Here is a 12,112-nt window from a genome sequence, read left to right on the forward strand (position 1 = left end):
AAAGATACGCGAGTCCATTGATTTTTCAAAACTGATCAGAAGTCAGCGTGCGTGCTCTGATTGGCTGCAGACCGTCTGGAGAAACTTCCCACTTAAACCGATTCGAGGTCAGTTTGGTCGCGGAAGACAAAACGGTTAGCGGTTTATATTTGTTGTCACGAGATGTGCTTCCTCTAAAAGTAAACAGAAATCGAGGTTTTAGCCAGTGGCAGCGGAGAGGAGCAAATGCTGCCTGGGGCCAACTCACCAACGTTTGTCGTGTTGACACAAACCCAGATTTAAAAGAAAAAAAAAACACCCAAACGAAAGGAGAGTAAAAAAGGGAAGGTGAGTGATGGCAAAGTTTTTACCATAACCGGAGAGCTTTTGTTTGTTTCTGCGGCTGGTCACTGCCAGCTGCCAGCAAGCTAACCAGCAGCTAACGCTAGCTAACTACCGTTCAGACAAGTGGGTTAGCTTAGGCCAGGAGCAAAACACAACAATAAACATGTTATTCTCATTTTATTAAAGAGTCCTAATAAAATACATTCAGTGTCACTTTGTATTTGTAGCTCCTAACGAGCCCACATGTTAACTTTCCAACGTCCAACAGTTAAAAGCTGGAGATTTAGTAAAAGTAATCGATAGCGTGATGTGTGATAACATCTGGTGTATTGGATAATATAACCACAACATACTCCATAGTAATTAATAGATTCGTGATACGGCTAAAATTGTATTTTCCTGATGTCAAAGCTACATCACAAGTGATTCAATCTTAATATATTATATTACTATTTTGTCTGAATTTAAAAAAACCAATAAATGGTCCTTGCTGTTTGGCCATTATATCCACGTTAATGAGGATTTTTGTGAGACACCGCATCACTTAACCCATAGCAAGAAGTTAAGATTATATATCTATAGTGGGAAATCAGCATTTATTCATATCTACATTGTCATTCTGGAGGTATTTAATCATATATGATAATGTTAAATTTAATGTAGAGCTGAAATGACCAATCAATCATTGGATAGACAGGAAAATGAGTTGGCAGCTATTTTATTTGATCTTATAACAGTAACACATATCCCACACTTGTTGTATCTTTAGGCCCAACATGATAGATAGATAGATGGATACTTTGTTAATCCCAAAGGGAGATTAAAGTGTTACAGCAGCCACTTGACATAAATCAAAATACTAAAGCAGTGAGGAAGGTCAAAGAAACAAATACATTTAAAGGCTAAAATATATACAGTAACTAAATGAACTAACTCAAATATAACAATAAATTAAAAAAATAGTGTATTGGAGAATGTTGACGTGTGATTTTTGCACTTGGAACTGGATGAGATGTGCAGCCAAGACAACGGCTCACAATCAGATCCTTGCCAACCTGTTGGCTTACTGTATAGATGCAAGAAACTCGGATACATCTTACAAAAATGGACCCTCTAAAACAAAGTTTCATAAAGGAAATAAAACTGCGTCATGCCTCATGTCCCCAGCACCTGACTAGTCTCTAACCAACCAAGCGTAAACACTGCCTGGCTGCATTCCTCGTTCTGCTACAGTGCAATCATGAGTTCATGTCAGGTTACACAGGAGCATAAACTTCCTTAGATGTCTGTGTGTGTTTGAGATCAGGCAGGTATATTGTATCAGATAGTGAACACACAGTCTGAGCAACTTTTATCTATTAGTCTTAAACCATTTTGCCTTTTGAGCTTCTAATTGAAAGACCACCTCATTTACTTATTTGTAATACTTGATTCCTGAAATTCATCCCTACAAGCTCTTAAATGTATTTCCATATCTCTTCAGACAAGATGGAGATGCTGTGTTTCCGTTTACCGGGCCATGGGGACACGACCCTGAAGCACATGAATTCACTGAGGTCCCGCCAGCACTTCTGTGACGTCACCATTGTGGCCAGCAACAACCAGACATTCAGGGGACACAAGGTGGTGCTGGCTGCCTGCTCGCCCTTCCTGAGGGACCAATTCCTCCTCAACCCGTCCCCAAAGCTTCACGTAGGAAGATGACAACACACACAATGTCACACTGTCATCGAACCTCCCTTTTTACTCTCTGACGCCGAGTAAAAAAACTGTTCTTGTCCGTGTTCTTGCTCTACATTTATATCCAGGTGTCGATGCTGTACAGCTCCACGGTGGTGTGTGACCTGCTCCAGTCCTGCTACACTGGTGTGCTGCAATTCAAGCCAGAGGAGATTGTCAACTACCTGACCGCAGCCAGTTACCTTCAGATGGAGCATATCGTAGAGCGCTGCAGAGGAGCTCTAAAGAAATATGTGCAGCTAAAGAACCCCACTCCACCGAAGGTCAGTCTTCCAAAATAATCATTTTTAGACTGCGTTTGGTCAAAATAATTTTATATTTATTCCAGTTTCAGCCTAACATTAGGTATGTGCTTGTCCATGTTTATCTCTTCATTTTGCTTGTACCTCTTTTTCTTTACATGTTGAGTTCAATTTTCATAAGTTTTGAGACGCCTCATCACCTGTTTACCCCGTTTCTTCCTCCAGATAACTACAGAGGAGAGTCAGCCTCAACCGCTGATTGTCGGTGGCAGCATTCACTCTGTTGCATCCGCGTCGCCTCCCAACAGCCGACCTTCCCCTATGCACCCACACAGTCCCGTGGTACGCTCAGTGGAGGAGACCAACGACAATATGTCCGCCCAGGGCAGCAGCCAACACCACGGTGACAGTCCTTTGCTAGATGAGCCGTGTATTAAGGTGTGTTAAAAAGAAACCTGAAACCAGGGTACCTTTTTTTTAATCTACATTGAAATCTACAGTATTGATGTAGTACACTGATCCGTAAAAGATTTTTGGTGGAGTGTCCTTTTTAACCAGTTTTTGTGTGGTCATTGGTGACTTAGATAAACTTTTTTGTTTACTACAATTAGGATTTATTTAAAGTAAAAAAAAAACAATCAAAGGACTGCTGAATGCTGCATGATGTCTAGCCACAAAGGAGGGAGCAAGGGGTCTCTCCTTCATGCTTTTTACTTTTATACAGTCGTAAATGGTCCCAGCAGATGGCAGTTGAGTGTGATGTGTGATCAAAGTCTTACAGAGGACAGGGTAACAGGATGAAAAGGTAAAGAAGATAACAAGAAGATAACAGAGAACACAGGATCGACACAGAACAGAGATAATAAAGCACTTTTAGTCCTGAAATAGATGGATTTGAAGTTTTTAATAAAAAGACAAACCTTCCTAGGGAATTTTGATTAGCTTCTCGTCCTTCCTAGGGAATTTTGATTAGTTTTTTTCACTGTTTCCTGATGTTTCCACTTTGACACTTCACTCAGTCTTCAATTCTGTTCCAGGTTCATGGATCAGACGAGGAGGAAGAGGTCAGACCAGAGGACTATGACGTGTTCAGAGTGTACATCTCCGGAGAAGAGCAGATGAACAGAAACAGGGAGGAGGAGACGGGAGCTCCCTCTGACGGCCCTCAAGATTCTTCCTACCCAAAAACAGAAGGTGTCGTGATCGGAGGAGAGGGCGGTGAATATGACTTGAACCCAACAGAAGGAGATCTTGGTACTGGCAGCCTCTCGAGGGAGGAGCTTTTAGCGGAGGGACTGCGCACTTTCAGACGCAGGCAGCCTGACAATAAAATTTTCTGGGGCAGTGTAAGAGGCAGGGCGAGGGGATTGAGGAGGAGAAGGTGGGTGTCGTCTCAGGAGAAAAGACCTCCAGGCGCGGCTCATCAACAGGATTTGTGGTATCTTGCGACTACAGGAATGGGAGGGGGCTTCGGGCTGGACTACAGCCAAGAAGGGCTTAAGACAGGAAGTTACATGTCAGTCGAATTCCCACGGCTGGACGTAAGCATGGACGACGCTCAGGGAGAAAAGGTCTCACCACTGACTGCCAACGGTTTGAGCCAGTTTGCCCTGGAGGAGTCTAGTTGCGGCGCTGGTGAAGGGAGCTCTGCGTTGACTGTTGGAACGAACGAGGGAGGGGACGAGTCTGTCGCGGTGGTGGGGTCCACTTCAAGCGTAGCCGGGCCCGTCATCTGCGAGGACTGCGGCATGACGTTCCCCTCGGCCCACTCCCTAGCCATCCACTCCCGCTCCACTCACCTACTGTACGCTTGCCCCTACTGCGGCAAGCACTTCCACCACTCCGCCAACCTCAACCGACACATGGCCGTGCACCGGGGTGGCGGTAAAACCCACCAGTGCCCCCTTTGCTACAAGACTTTCACCCAGAAATCCACACTGATAGACCACATGAACCTCCACAGCGGCGAGCGCCCTCACCGCTGCGCGTACTGCCACGCCCGCTTTGCCCACAAGCCCGCCTTACGACGCCACTTGAAGGAGCAGCACGGAAAAACCACGGGGCAGAATTCCCTACACGAGCAGGAGGAGAGGGAGAGGGCAGCGGGAAGAATACGAGAGGAAGAGCAAGAATGTCCAGTTACTGAACAAGTGTCTTAAGCCAAAGCATTAAAGACAATAAGATGTCTTAACATCTGGAAACCCGGCTCTACGGCTCACTGCATGAGCACGGGTTGGTGCAAGAAATGACTAAGAGGCCTTTTTAAAATCTCAGACTGTGAAAATAACAGCCCTTTCACGTGAAATGTTTTTTTTCAAATTTGCATTAAAAGATGCATACTGAGTGACATATGTGAGTAAAAGTGACCGAGACTGCACAACTTCTTACACTGAGACGATAGGCCTTTTTCCACAGCTCACACATTTTGACTTGTCATAGTCGGAAAAGTACAGGTGTTACAATAATGTGAACGATAGCTTTGTTCTATTCCCAGAAAGTCGTGACAGTGAGCCAAACACACTCAATGCCAGGATCCTGAAACTAGAGCAGCTAAATGGAATTCAGCCGTCATTCATTTTCTATTTACACGTGTGTTTTTCCTCTTGTGACATGTCAAAATGTCTTCCGTGGAAAAAAAAGCCTTTTGACTTTTATGTTTCTTAGAATAGTTTTTACTCTGAACTGTAATCTCAAACTTAAAAACATACGTTGTACTTGTTGTGTACGACAACAGGTCAGCGTTCAATGAAAAGATGGAAAAACAGTTGTAAATGAGTGTAAATATAATAATTACAAAGTGTCTTCTCTGTAACATTAATGTAAACATGAATCAAATGTATCATTTCCTGACATGGTTGAATGCAATTTATAGCTCCTTCACACCTGCCGTCCACCCACACAAGTGTTTTCACTTATAGTATATCACTTGTTACGACCTCTTCACAGATCTGTGTGGGTGTGAACACAGACTGCTTGATTGACAGCTGCCTCACTCTCCTGTTGGTTGTGTTTGAACCCGTCAGGACAAGAAGAAAAATACACTGCCAACATTGTTATGAGCACATAGATATCAGATCATAGTTTCTTGATATCACATTATTCCCAGCAAATTGCAACATAAGACAAAGAGGTTTTTATCAGCCAGAATAATGAACAATAACTGTGTGGGTGTACGTGGCCTTAAATACACCACAGAACAAGATTTTGTTAAAAGTTGATAAAACATGAGGATATGACTTGTTCCTCTGTTGCAAAGCATTGTGCAGAAAATAAAATTTGAAAGTGATTTTTTTTTTTTAAATGGGTTATGCTGTATATCACCTGACATCTGTGTGATCTGTGACTGGTCTCAGGTCATTCATTTTTTTCCTAATACTACATACTGTATATAAATACATGTATACTAGGGCTGGGCCATATGGACAAAATCAATGATATTTTTGACCAAATACCACCATATCAATATTGCAATACTATTGTAGAGATACCTTGGTATTATGATATATTTGATACTTGATATTTACACAATGAGATTTTTGATCAATAATCATCAGTAATGTAGACATGATGGCTAAGAGTGTAAAGGTAGATAATAGAACAGCTAGAACAGTCTGCTAAGTTCATAAAATTACATCACTTTACTGTAACGAAACCTTTAAAACCAGGAAAAGACAACATATCACAATGTTACAATATCCAAAATCTAAGATATCTAGTCTCATAGTACGATATCGATATAATATCAATATATTGCTCAGCCCTAATATATACACACATCCCACAAACCTGTCGCTCCATCAAGGCTCTCTTTGTAGTTCAAGGTTCTCCAGGTCCGTCCCAGCCAGTAGAATATAACCAGGATATGATCGTGATAAGCTAACATTTAGGACACTGTATTGTTTCTAGAATTGGGAATTTGACATTTTACAGTTACATATGGCAGTTTTTTTAGGCTGATTTTGATATTTTTAAGGAAAAAAAATAAAGCTAATGACAAAGCCCATATTAAAAAAATGGCACATTTTAATAAATTCAACCTTCATTGGTGTCTAATCAAGCATTTCTTCACCATACTGAGGGAATTTGGATCCATGATTTCAGTATTTCTAAAATCCTGGCAAAAGTCTTGTGTTTGGTGTAGATTAAAGGCTCACAAACATCAATCCTGGTGGAAGAGGGTCACGTCAGGGGGAAATTATATTTTTAGAATATTTACATTTCTTGTGACGCAAGTCTGGGGATATTACAACAGGGATACATATTTACCTGATTAACGAATGCATAATCAGTAAACATTGATCAATAAAAGTCTGTAAACAACTCTACCCACCCGCTCTACCCTATCATTGAGACTTTGTTTATGTATTACTTTTTATCTACTTCTGCAATACTGGATACAGTTCCCATTCTGACATGAAACTTTCACTCAAAGTAACAACGTATGGATACTATTTATTGAGCTCCACAGAACAAGATCTGTAGTTTTATGAGCAAAGCTGCCACACACAGCATGACATACCAGTCGTCATGTGAAATACAGTGATCTAGTATTCAAAAGAAAACAAGAAAGTTTTGTATTATCTTGAAACATGAACACCTTCAGCCAACCTAACAGGTCATTAAAAGAGAAAAAAAAACAAGAAAAGCTATATGCCAAAATACAAAAACAACAGTCCATTTTGTTTTCATCGCAGGAAATCTTCACTATACACAACTTGGTTCCTCTTGTCCCTGTAGGAACCTTTCGTGCTGTTCTGCACAGCTGTGAGAGAGAGAGAGAGAGAGAGAGACGGTGGTGAAGGTTAAACCATGTTGTGCAGACACACAGGGGGGGTATGATCGATGTCTAAACAAACAGTTAAGAGTGCTGCGTTTACCCAGAGAAGCCCAGACAGATTTGCCGGTAGCAGCATCCAGCATAGGCTGCTTCCTGGCGATGCTGACTTTGATGTGAATGTCTCCCACCGTGCTTCCATTCAACTGTGAGACAAAAACAGCACGATGAGTTTAGTTTAGCTCAGGCTACCTGAGCGGGGAATCCCCACAACTCCAGGGTGTCTCTAAATGTCAACATTTCCTGATCTAATCCCACCTTTAACCATATACATGAACATTAAATCAGTATGAAACCTTAGCAGTTATTAGTGTATCAGCAGAGTGATAGACTGTACACCTGCATGAATATGATTGAACGTTACTAGTCAGCTGATAAACTTACAGCTGATGAATGAGTCAGTGATTGTGAAGCATGAATGAAACCACTTAAGCCATTTAAGTGCACTTCTTGACCTAATGCTATGCTTGATTTTTCATTTTTCATACACTACTGGTCTAAAGTTTTATAACACTCTAATTTTTCCAGTTTTTATTGAAATTCAAGCAGTTCAAGTCCAGTGAATAATCTTACATGGTATACAGGTAAAGAGTAAACTGCCAGAGGTAAAAAAAAATTTATTTTTTTTTAAATTTAGGTTACCAAAAGCTGAAAAATAATGTAATTGTTATTTGTGTTTTGTAATTGTGAATAATGTAAAAATGATTTTTAAAAAAATGCTATTTCAGAAATCATGTAATAGGTTTACAATTTACATCTTTTCTGCAGCAATTAAGTAAATTGAGCATCTAAAGTTGATGCAAACAACTCCTGTTCCTGTTGATCACTTACAAACCTCTCTGTCTGTCCAAAGTCAAAATTTTTGATTAAAATTTGTTAAAAAGATTCCATGATTTCTTTTTTTTTTTTAAATCTCCAATTGCTTATTTTTTTCTACGCTTTCATTTCAGACTACATTGAGACATTAAACTACATACATTTCAATAGAAACTGCAAAGATGGAGGATTTCTAAACTTTTGACCCTGCCTGCACAAGTTTGGGCATTTTGTGCCTATTTTTATGCCTCTATTATAGATAACATGAAATAAGGGGAGAAAGAGGAGGTATGCAACAAACGTCCTTGGTCAGAATCTTACCCTTCTTTTAAATATACTTACAATCAGATCTAGCATCTAATTAGATTATGTTGGACAAACTCAGTTCATTAAATACTTTTCTATTTATTTTGCGACTACTTTGCACAACACACACGTTATTTATTTATTCCTACTAATTGTTTCACTGTTTAACTGGTCGGCTGAGGGCCTATTCTACTCTGAATTACATGCATACTGTTATTTCTTTGCCAAGTCCTTTGCTTGTTTGTTGCTGTGTTATGGAAGATGCCATTTACATTATTCCAAATTAAATTTGATCTAGGTTGGTACCAACCTCAGCCACAGCCTGGTCTGCAGACTCCATCTTCTCAAATGTGATGAATGCACAACTAGAAAGAGGACCAGAAACCACAAATCAGAGCTGTATCCCACAATAAAACAGAAACAGGAAAGGATTGTGTAGCATATAATAAAGTAGATAGTGGATTATAGTAGAGATTTACTATACAGCAGTAGGTAAAGATGATCAGTATGTGCACACAGCTTAATATTATTGTTCCATACTTGCGTGGGTTGTCCATGGAGAGGTCGATAATGTTGCCATGCTGAGCGAAAGCAGAGCGCAGGCTGTCCTCAACAAGCCCAGACCCGTAAACATACACCGTATTCCCCTTCCGGACCCCTCTCCGCTCCGGGTAAGAATCTGACCCTGAGAATAAAAACAAAAGGAAATTACATTTCCCTGCATGAACCATGAATCTCTTTCCGGATTTTAAATGATCAGTGAATTTCTCCCTGTATGACTGCTGAAATTTACTGCAAATTGTTAAGTAAGGGACACTAATGAACAGAAGATGGTTACTCACGTCTGAATGGTCCATCTCGTTCTCTCTCCCTGTCCATGTTGCGGTCTCGTTCCCTTTCTCTGCTTCGTTCTCTGTCTCTTTCACGGTCCTGGTCTCTGTCTCTGTCCCTGCATCTTTCTCTCTCCCTGTCCCGGTCTCTCTCTCTGTCTCTCTCCCGCTCTCTGTCCAGCTCTCGGTCACGGTCTCTCTCTCTGTCCCTGTCCATCTCACGGCTGGATGACATGCCGCCTCCATCGTCCTCGTCCCGGTATCGGTCACGTGAACTGACGAAGCTGCAGGGGCACATGGGGAAATGATGTTACACCCAGAGATTCACACAGATTCAGTGGATTAAACAGTGTTTTACTTATTGTTTGTGGATTTGAAACATTACCTCTCATACAGAGATTTCCTGTGGGCTCTCTTTGCAGACTAGAAGAAGCACAAAACAAATTTGATAACGTCAGAGTAAAACAAGACTAGGTCAAAACTTAGTAAATGGCTGGACCGTGTATGAAACGCTGGAGGGCTTTTGATTTAAAACGGATACAGGAAGTGGTGGCATTCAGCCGACCAATGGTGTAACTTCATCACTCAGTCAGTCACAGACTTTCATGTTCATAGGACTGGCCCTGCTTTTGCAGTCCAGCCAATAATAATTTGCATCTTTGGTTGCCAGCACAAGTGCAACACAGAACACTAGATCTATTTTTTTAAATTTCAAACGGTTTAGCTTGCCTTGATATGAAAATGTATATAGAACATAGCATATGTGTCCTTTTTTATACTACTGCTTGGAGTCTGCAAGGTCAAAGATTCCACATAAGAGCTCTGAAAGCAAAACTTAACTTTATGTGTGTCACAGCAAGATGTAAATACAGTCAAACAATATGCAACAATGCAAATGCAACATGAGAAAGAAACCTATTGACCAATCCACAAAGTGGCTCATGCTCTGCAGTATTGAATTTCCATGCTTTATCTCCTGTATACCTCAGGTTGCTCCTCATCTGTAGAGACACTCCTTTGGAATGGTAAGAAAGCAGGAACTGGGCCTTTCTCAGGGTCCTGTGACACATAAAGAGCAAAAAAAATTACATGAGCAACCAAAACAAAGGAAGACCCTGTTTAAGAATCTGCTGAAACAACATAGAACTTCTAATATGTGCTTTCTCCAAGTCTTTTATTCAACTGCCGATTTTTCGTTGATTCCTTGTGTTTTTCAATACATGTATTTGTATGTGCTGTGCAGACGAATACCAAAATATAACATATTAATAAGGCTGCAACTAATGATTATCTTTATTATCAATTAATCTGTTGACATCCAAAAATGTCTTGTTTTGTCTGACCAACAGTCCACAACCCAAAGATGTTCAGTTTACTATAATAAAGGATTAAAGAAACCAGAAAATATTCACATTTAAGGAGCTGAAATCAGAGAATTTTGACTGTGATTCTTAAAAAATGATTTAAAACGATTAATCAATTGTCAAAATAGTTGGCAAATAATTGATTAATCGACTAATCGTTGCCGCTCTATGTTCTATTGGCACACTTCACTCCATTACATGACTATATCTCCCCTTCTTGCCACCACCACAAATAACCTTAAGTTAATGGTTCATACTGTATATTGAATTGCATCCCACCTTGAGTTTGATCTCCAGCATTCGAGAGCGTTTAAAGCCCGAGTTCTTGTTCTCTGATTTGATGGCACTGATGGCGCCCGACTTGATCAGCATCTTTGCTTGCTCTGTCGCTGTTGCAGTGTCAACGACAGGCTGGTCCGACAATGCTGCGATGAGGGGAAAGTGTAAAGTAAATAAGTGTTCAAGATGTTTGATTCTGTCTCTTCTTAGTAACTATTCAGTATATCTCATGTTTAAGCAGTGGCCATTCTGCTTTTGCAGGAATAAAAATGTCACTTCTGAATATGCTCTATTTTAAATTAGGTAAAATTGAGTGAGTACAAATGCACAAATATGCAAGCAAGGCAAATGTATTTTATCTATTGTCCATTTATTTGTAATATTTATGGTCAGAATATTAATGATTTACCTCCATTCTTGTATCACTGTGTTTTAATTAGCTTTTTAAATTCTTCTGAACAACGTGTAGCCACACTGGAAGTGCTGGTGGTGAGTTAAGTGTCTTTTAGTTGGCTGAATAAAGCTTAGAGCTGAAATACATAAATAAGCATTTATTACACTTACTTCGTTTCAGTCCACTCTGGTTTGTCTGGTTGGTTGAACTCTGCTTCTTCAGGGCGAGCAGTGCCTTTTTCTGAGGACACAGTTAAAAAAAAAAGAATAATGGATGGATTGAGGGCAGGTGCTAATTTATATCATTATTAATAAAATAACTAAATGCAAAATCTTTCCTGGCAATAACACTTATTTCAATGTGGTTAATATGATCACACACAATCCATAAATACCTTTTTCTTGAGTTTAGCATATTTCTTTTGCAGGGCCTCTTCTTCCTCCGTCAAAGAACTTGGAAACACCACCATGATAACCGCTACAACACAGACGACGGCATGAACAAGTGGCAACAAATACAGGATTACTAACACTAAATAATCACTAACAAACCTGCAAATAATTCAACTCGTTCACAGTTGCTAGCTTAAGTGAGCTAGCTGATTAGCTAACCAGAAATCAAAACATAGCCCTCTTCCAAGAAAATGAAGCTGACTTAGAAAACACAGAAAGTAAATTTCCAGTCTGCCTGAGTGATAAACATCACCAAAGCTGTATCTTGCAACCACTTCACAAAACATTTAATAGTTATGATCTAATTCATTGTCTTACCAGATTTACCGACCTCAACAAAAACACCGACGCGTGAATGTGACGTAGCAGCGGTTTGTGGCGTTTCGCTTTTTTTGCAACAAAAATGTTAATAAACGCATTTAGCAAAGCACATTAAACCATATGCCGCCTTAATACAAAAATGAATTATATATTTTAGGCTGCTGTATTAAAAACAGGTGCCGTGTTCACAGTTTACACGCACTTTTATCC

General features: G+C 40.1%; 2 protein-coding genes across 2 annotated transcripts; one reads left to right on the forward strand and one right to left on the reverse strand.

The window, feature by feature from the left end:
* Positions 1–39: 39 nt before the first annotated feature.
* LOC137198688 (zinc finger and BTB domain-containing protein 12-like) lies at positions 40–6,631 on the forward strand. The gene is made up of 5 exons (XM_067612575.1): positions 40–327; positions 1,808–2,016; positions 2,133–2,327; positions 2,532–2,744; positions 3,344–6,631. Exons 2-5 carry the CDS (start codon positions 1,813–1,815, stop codon positions 4,463–4,465), a joined length of 1,734 nt encoding a protein of 577 aa, XP_067468676.1. The 5' UTR covers positions 40–327; positions 1,808–1,812; the 3' UTR covers positions 4,466–6,631.
* Positions 6,632–6,738: 107 nt separating this feature from the next.
* Positions 6,739–12,040, reverse strand: nelfe (negative elongation factor complex member E). The gene is made up of 11 exons (XM_067612576.1): positions 11,900–12,040; positions 11,524–11,606; positions 11,300–11,369; positions 10,736–10,881; positions 10,077–10,151; positions 9,478–9,515; positions 9,105–9,376; positions 8,803–8,947; positions 8,573–8,627; positions 7,184–7,286; positions 6,739–7,068 (listed from the first exon to the last, which is right to left on the reverse strand). Exons 2-11 carry the CDS (start codon positions 11,596–11,598, stop codon positions 6,992–6,994), a joined length of 1,056 nt encoding a protein of 351 aa, XP_067468677.1. The 5' UTR covers positions 11,599–11,606; positions 11,900–12,040; the 3' UTR covers positions 6,739–6,991.
* Between the last annotated feature and the right edge of the window lie 72 nt (positions 12,041–12,112).

Source organism: Thunnus thynnus, chromosome 15 (genome assembly GCF_963924715.1).
Source record: "Thunnus thynnus chromosome 15, fThuThy2.1, whole genome shotgun sequence".
Taxonomy (NCBI): domain Eukaryota; kingdom Metazoa; phylum Chordata; class Actinopteri; order Scombriformes; family Scombridae; genus Thunnus; species Thunnus thynnus.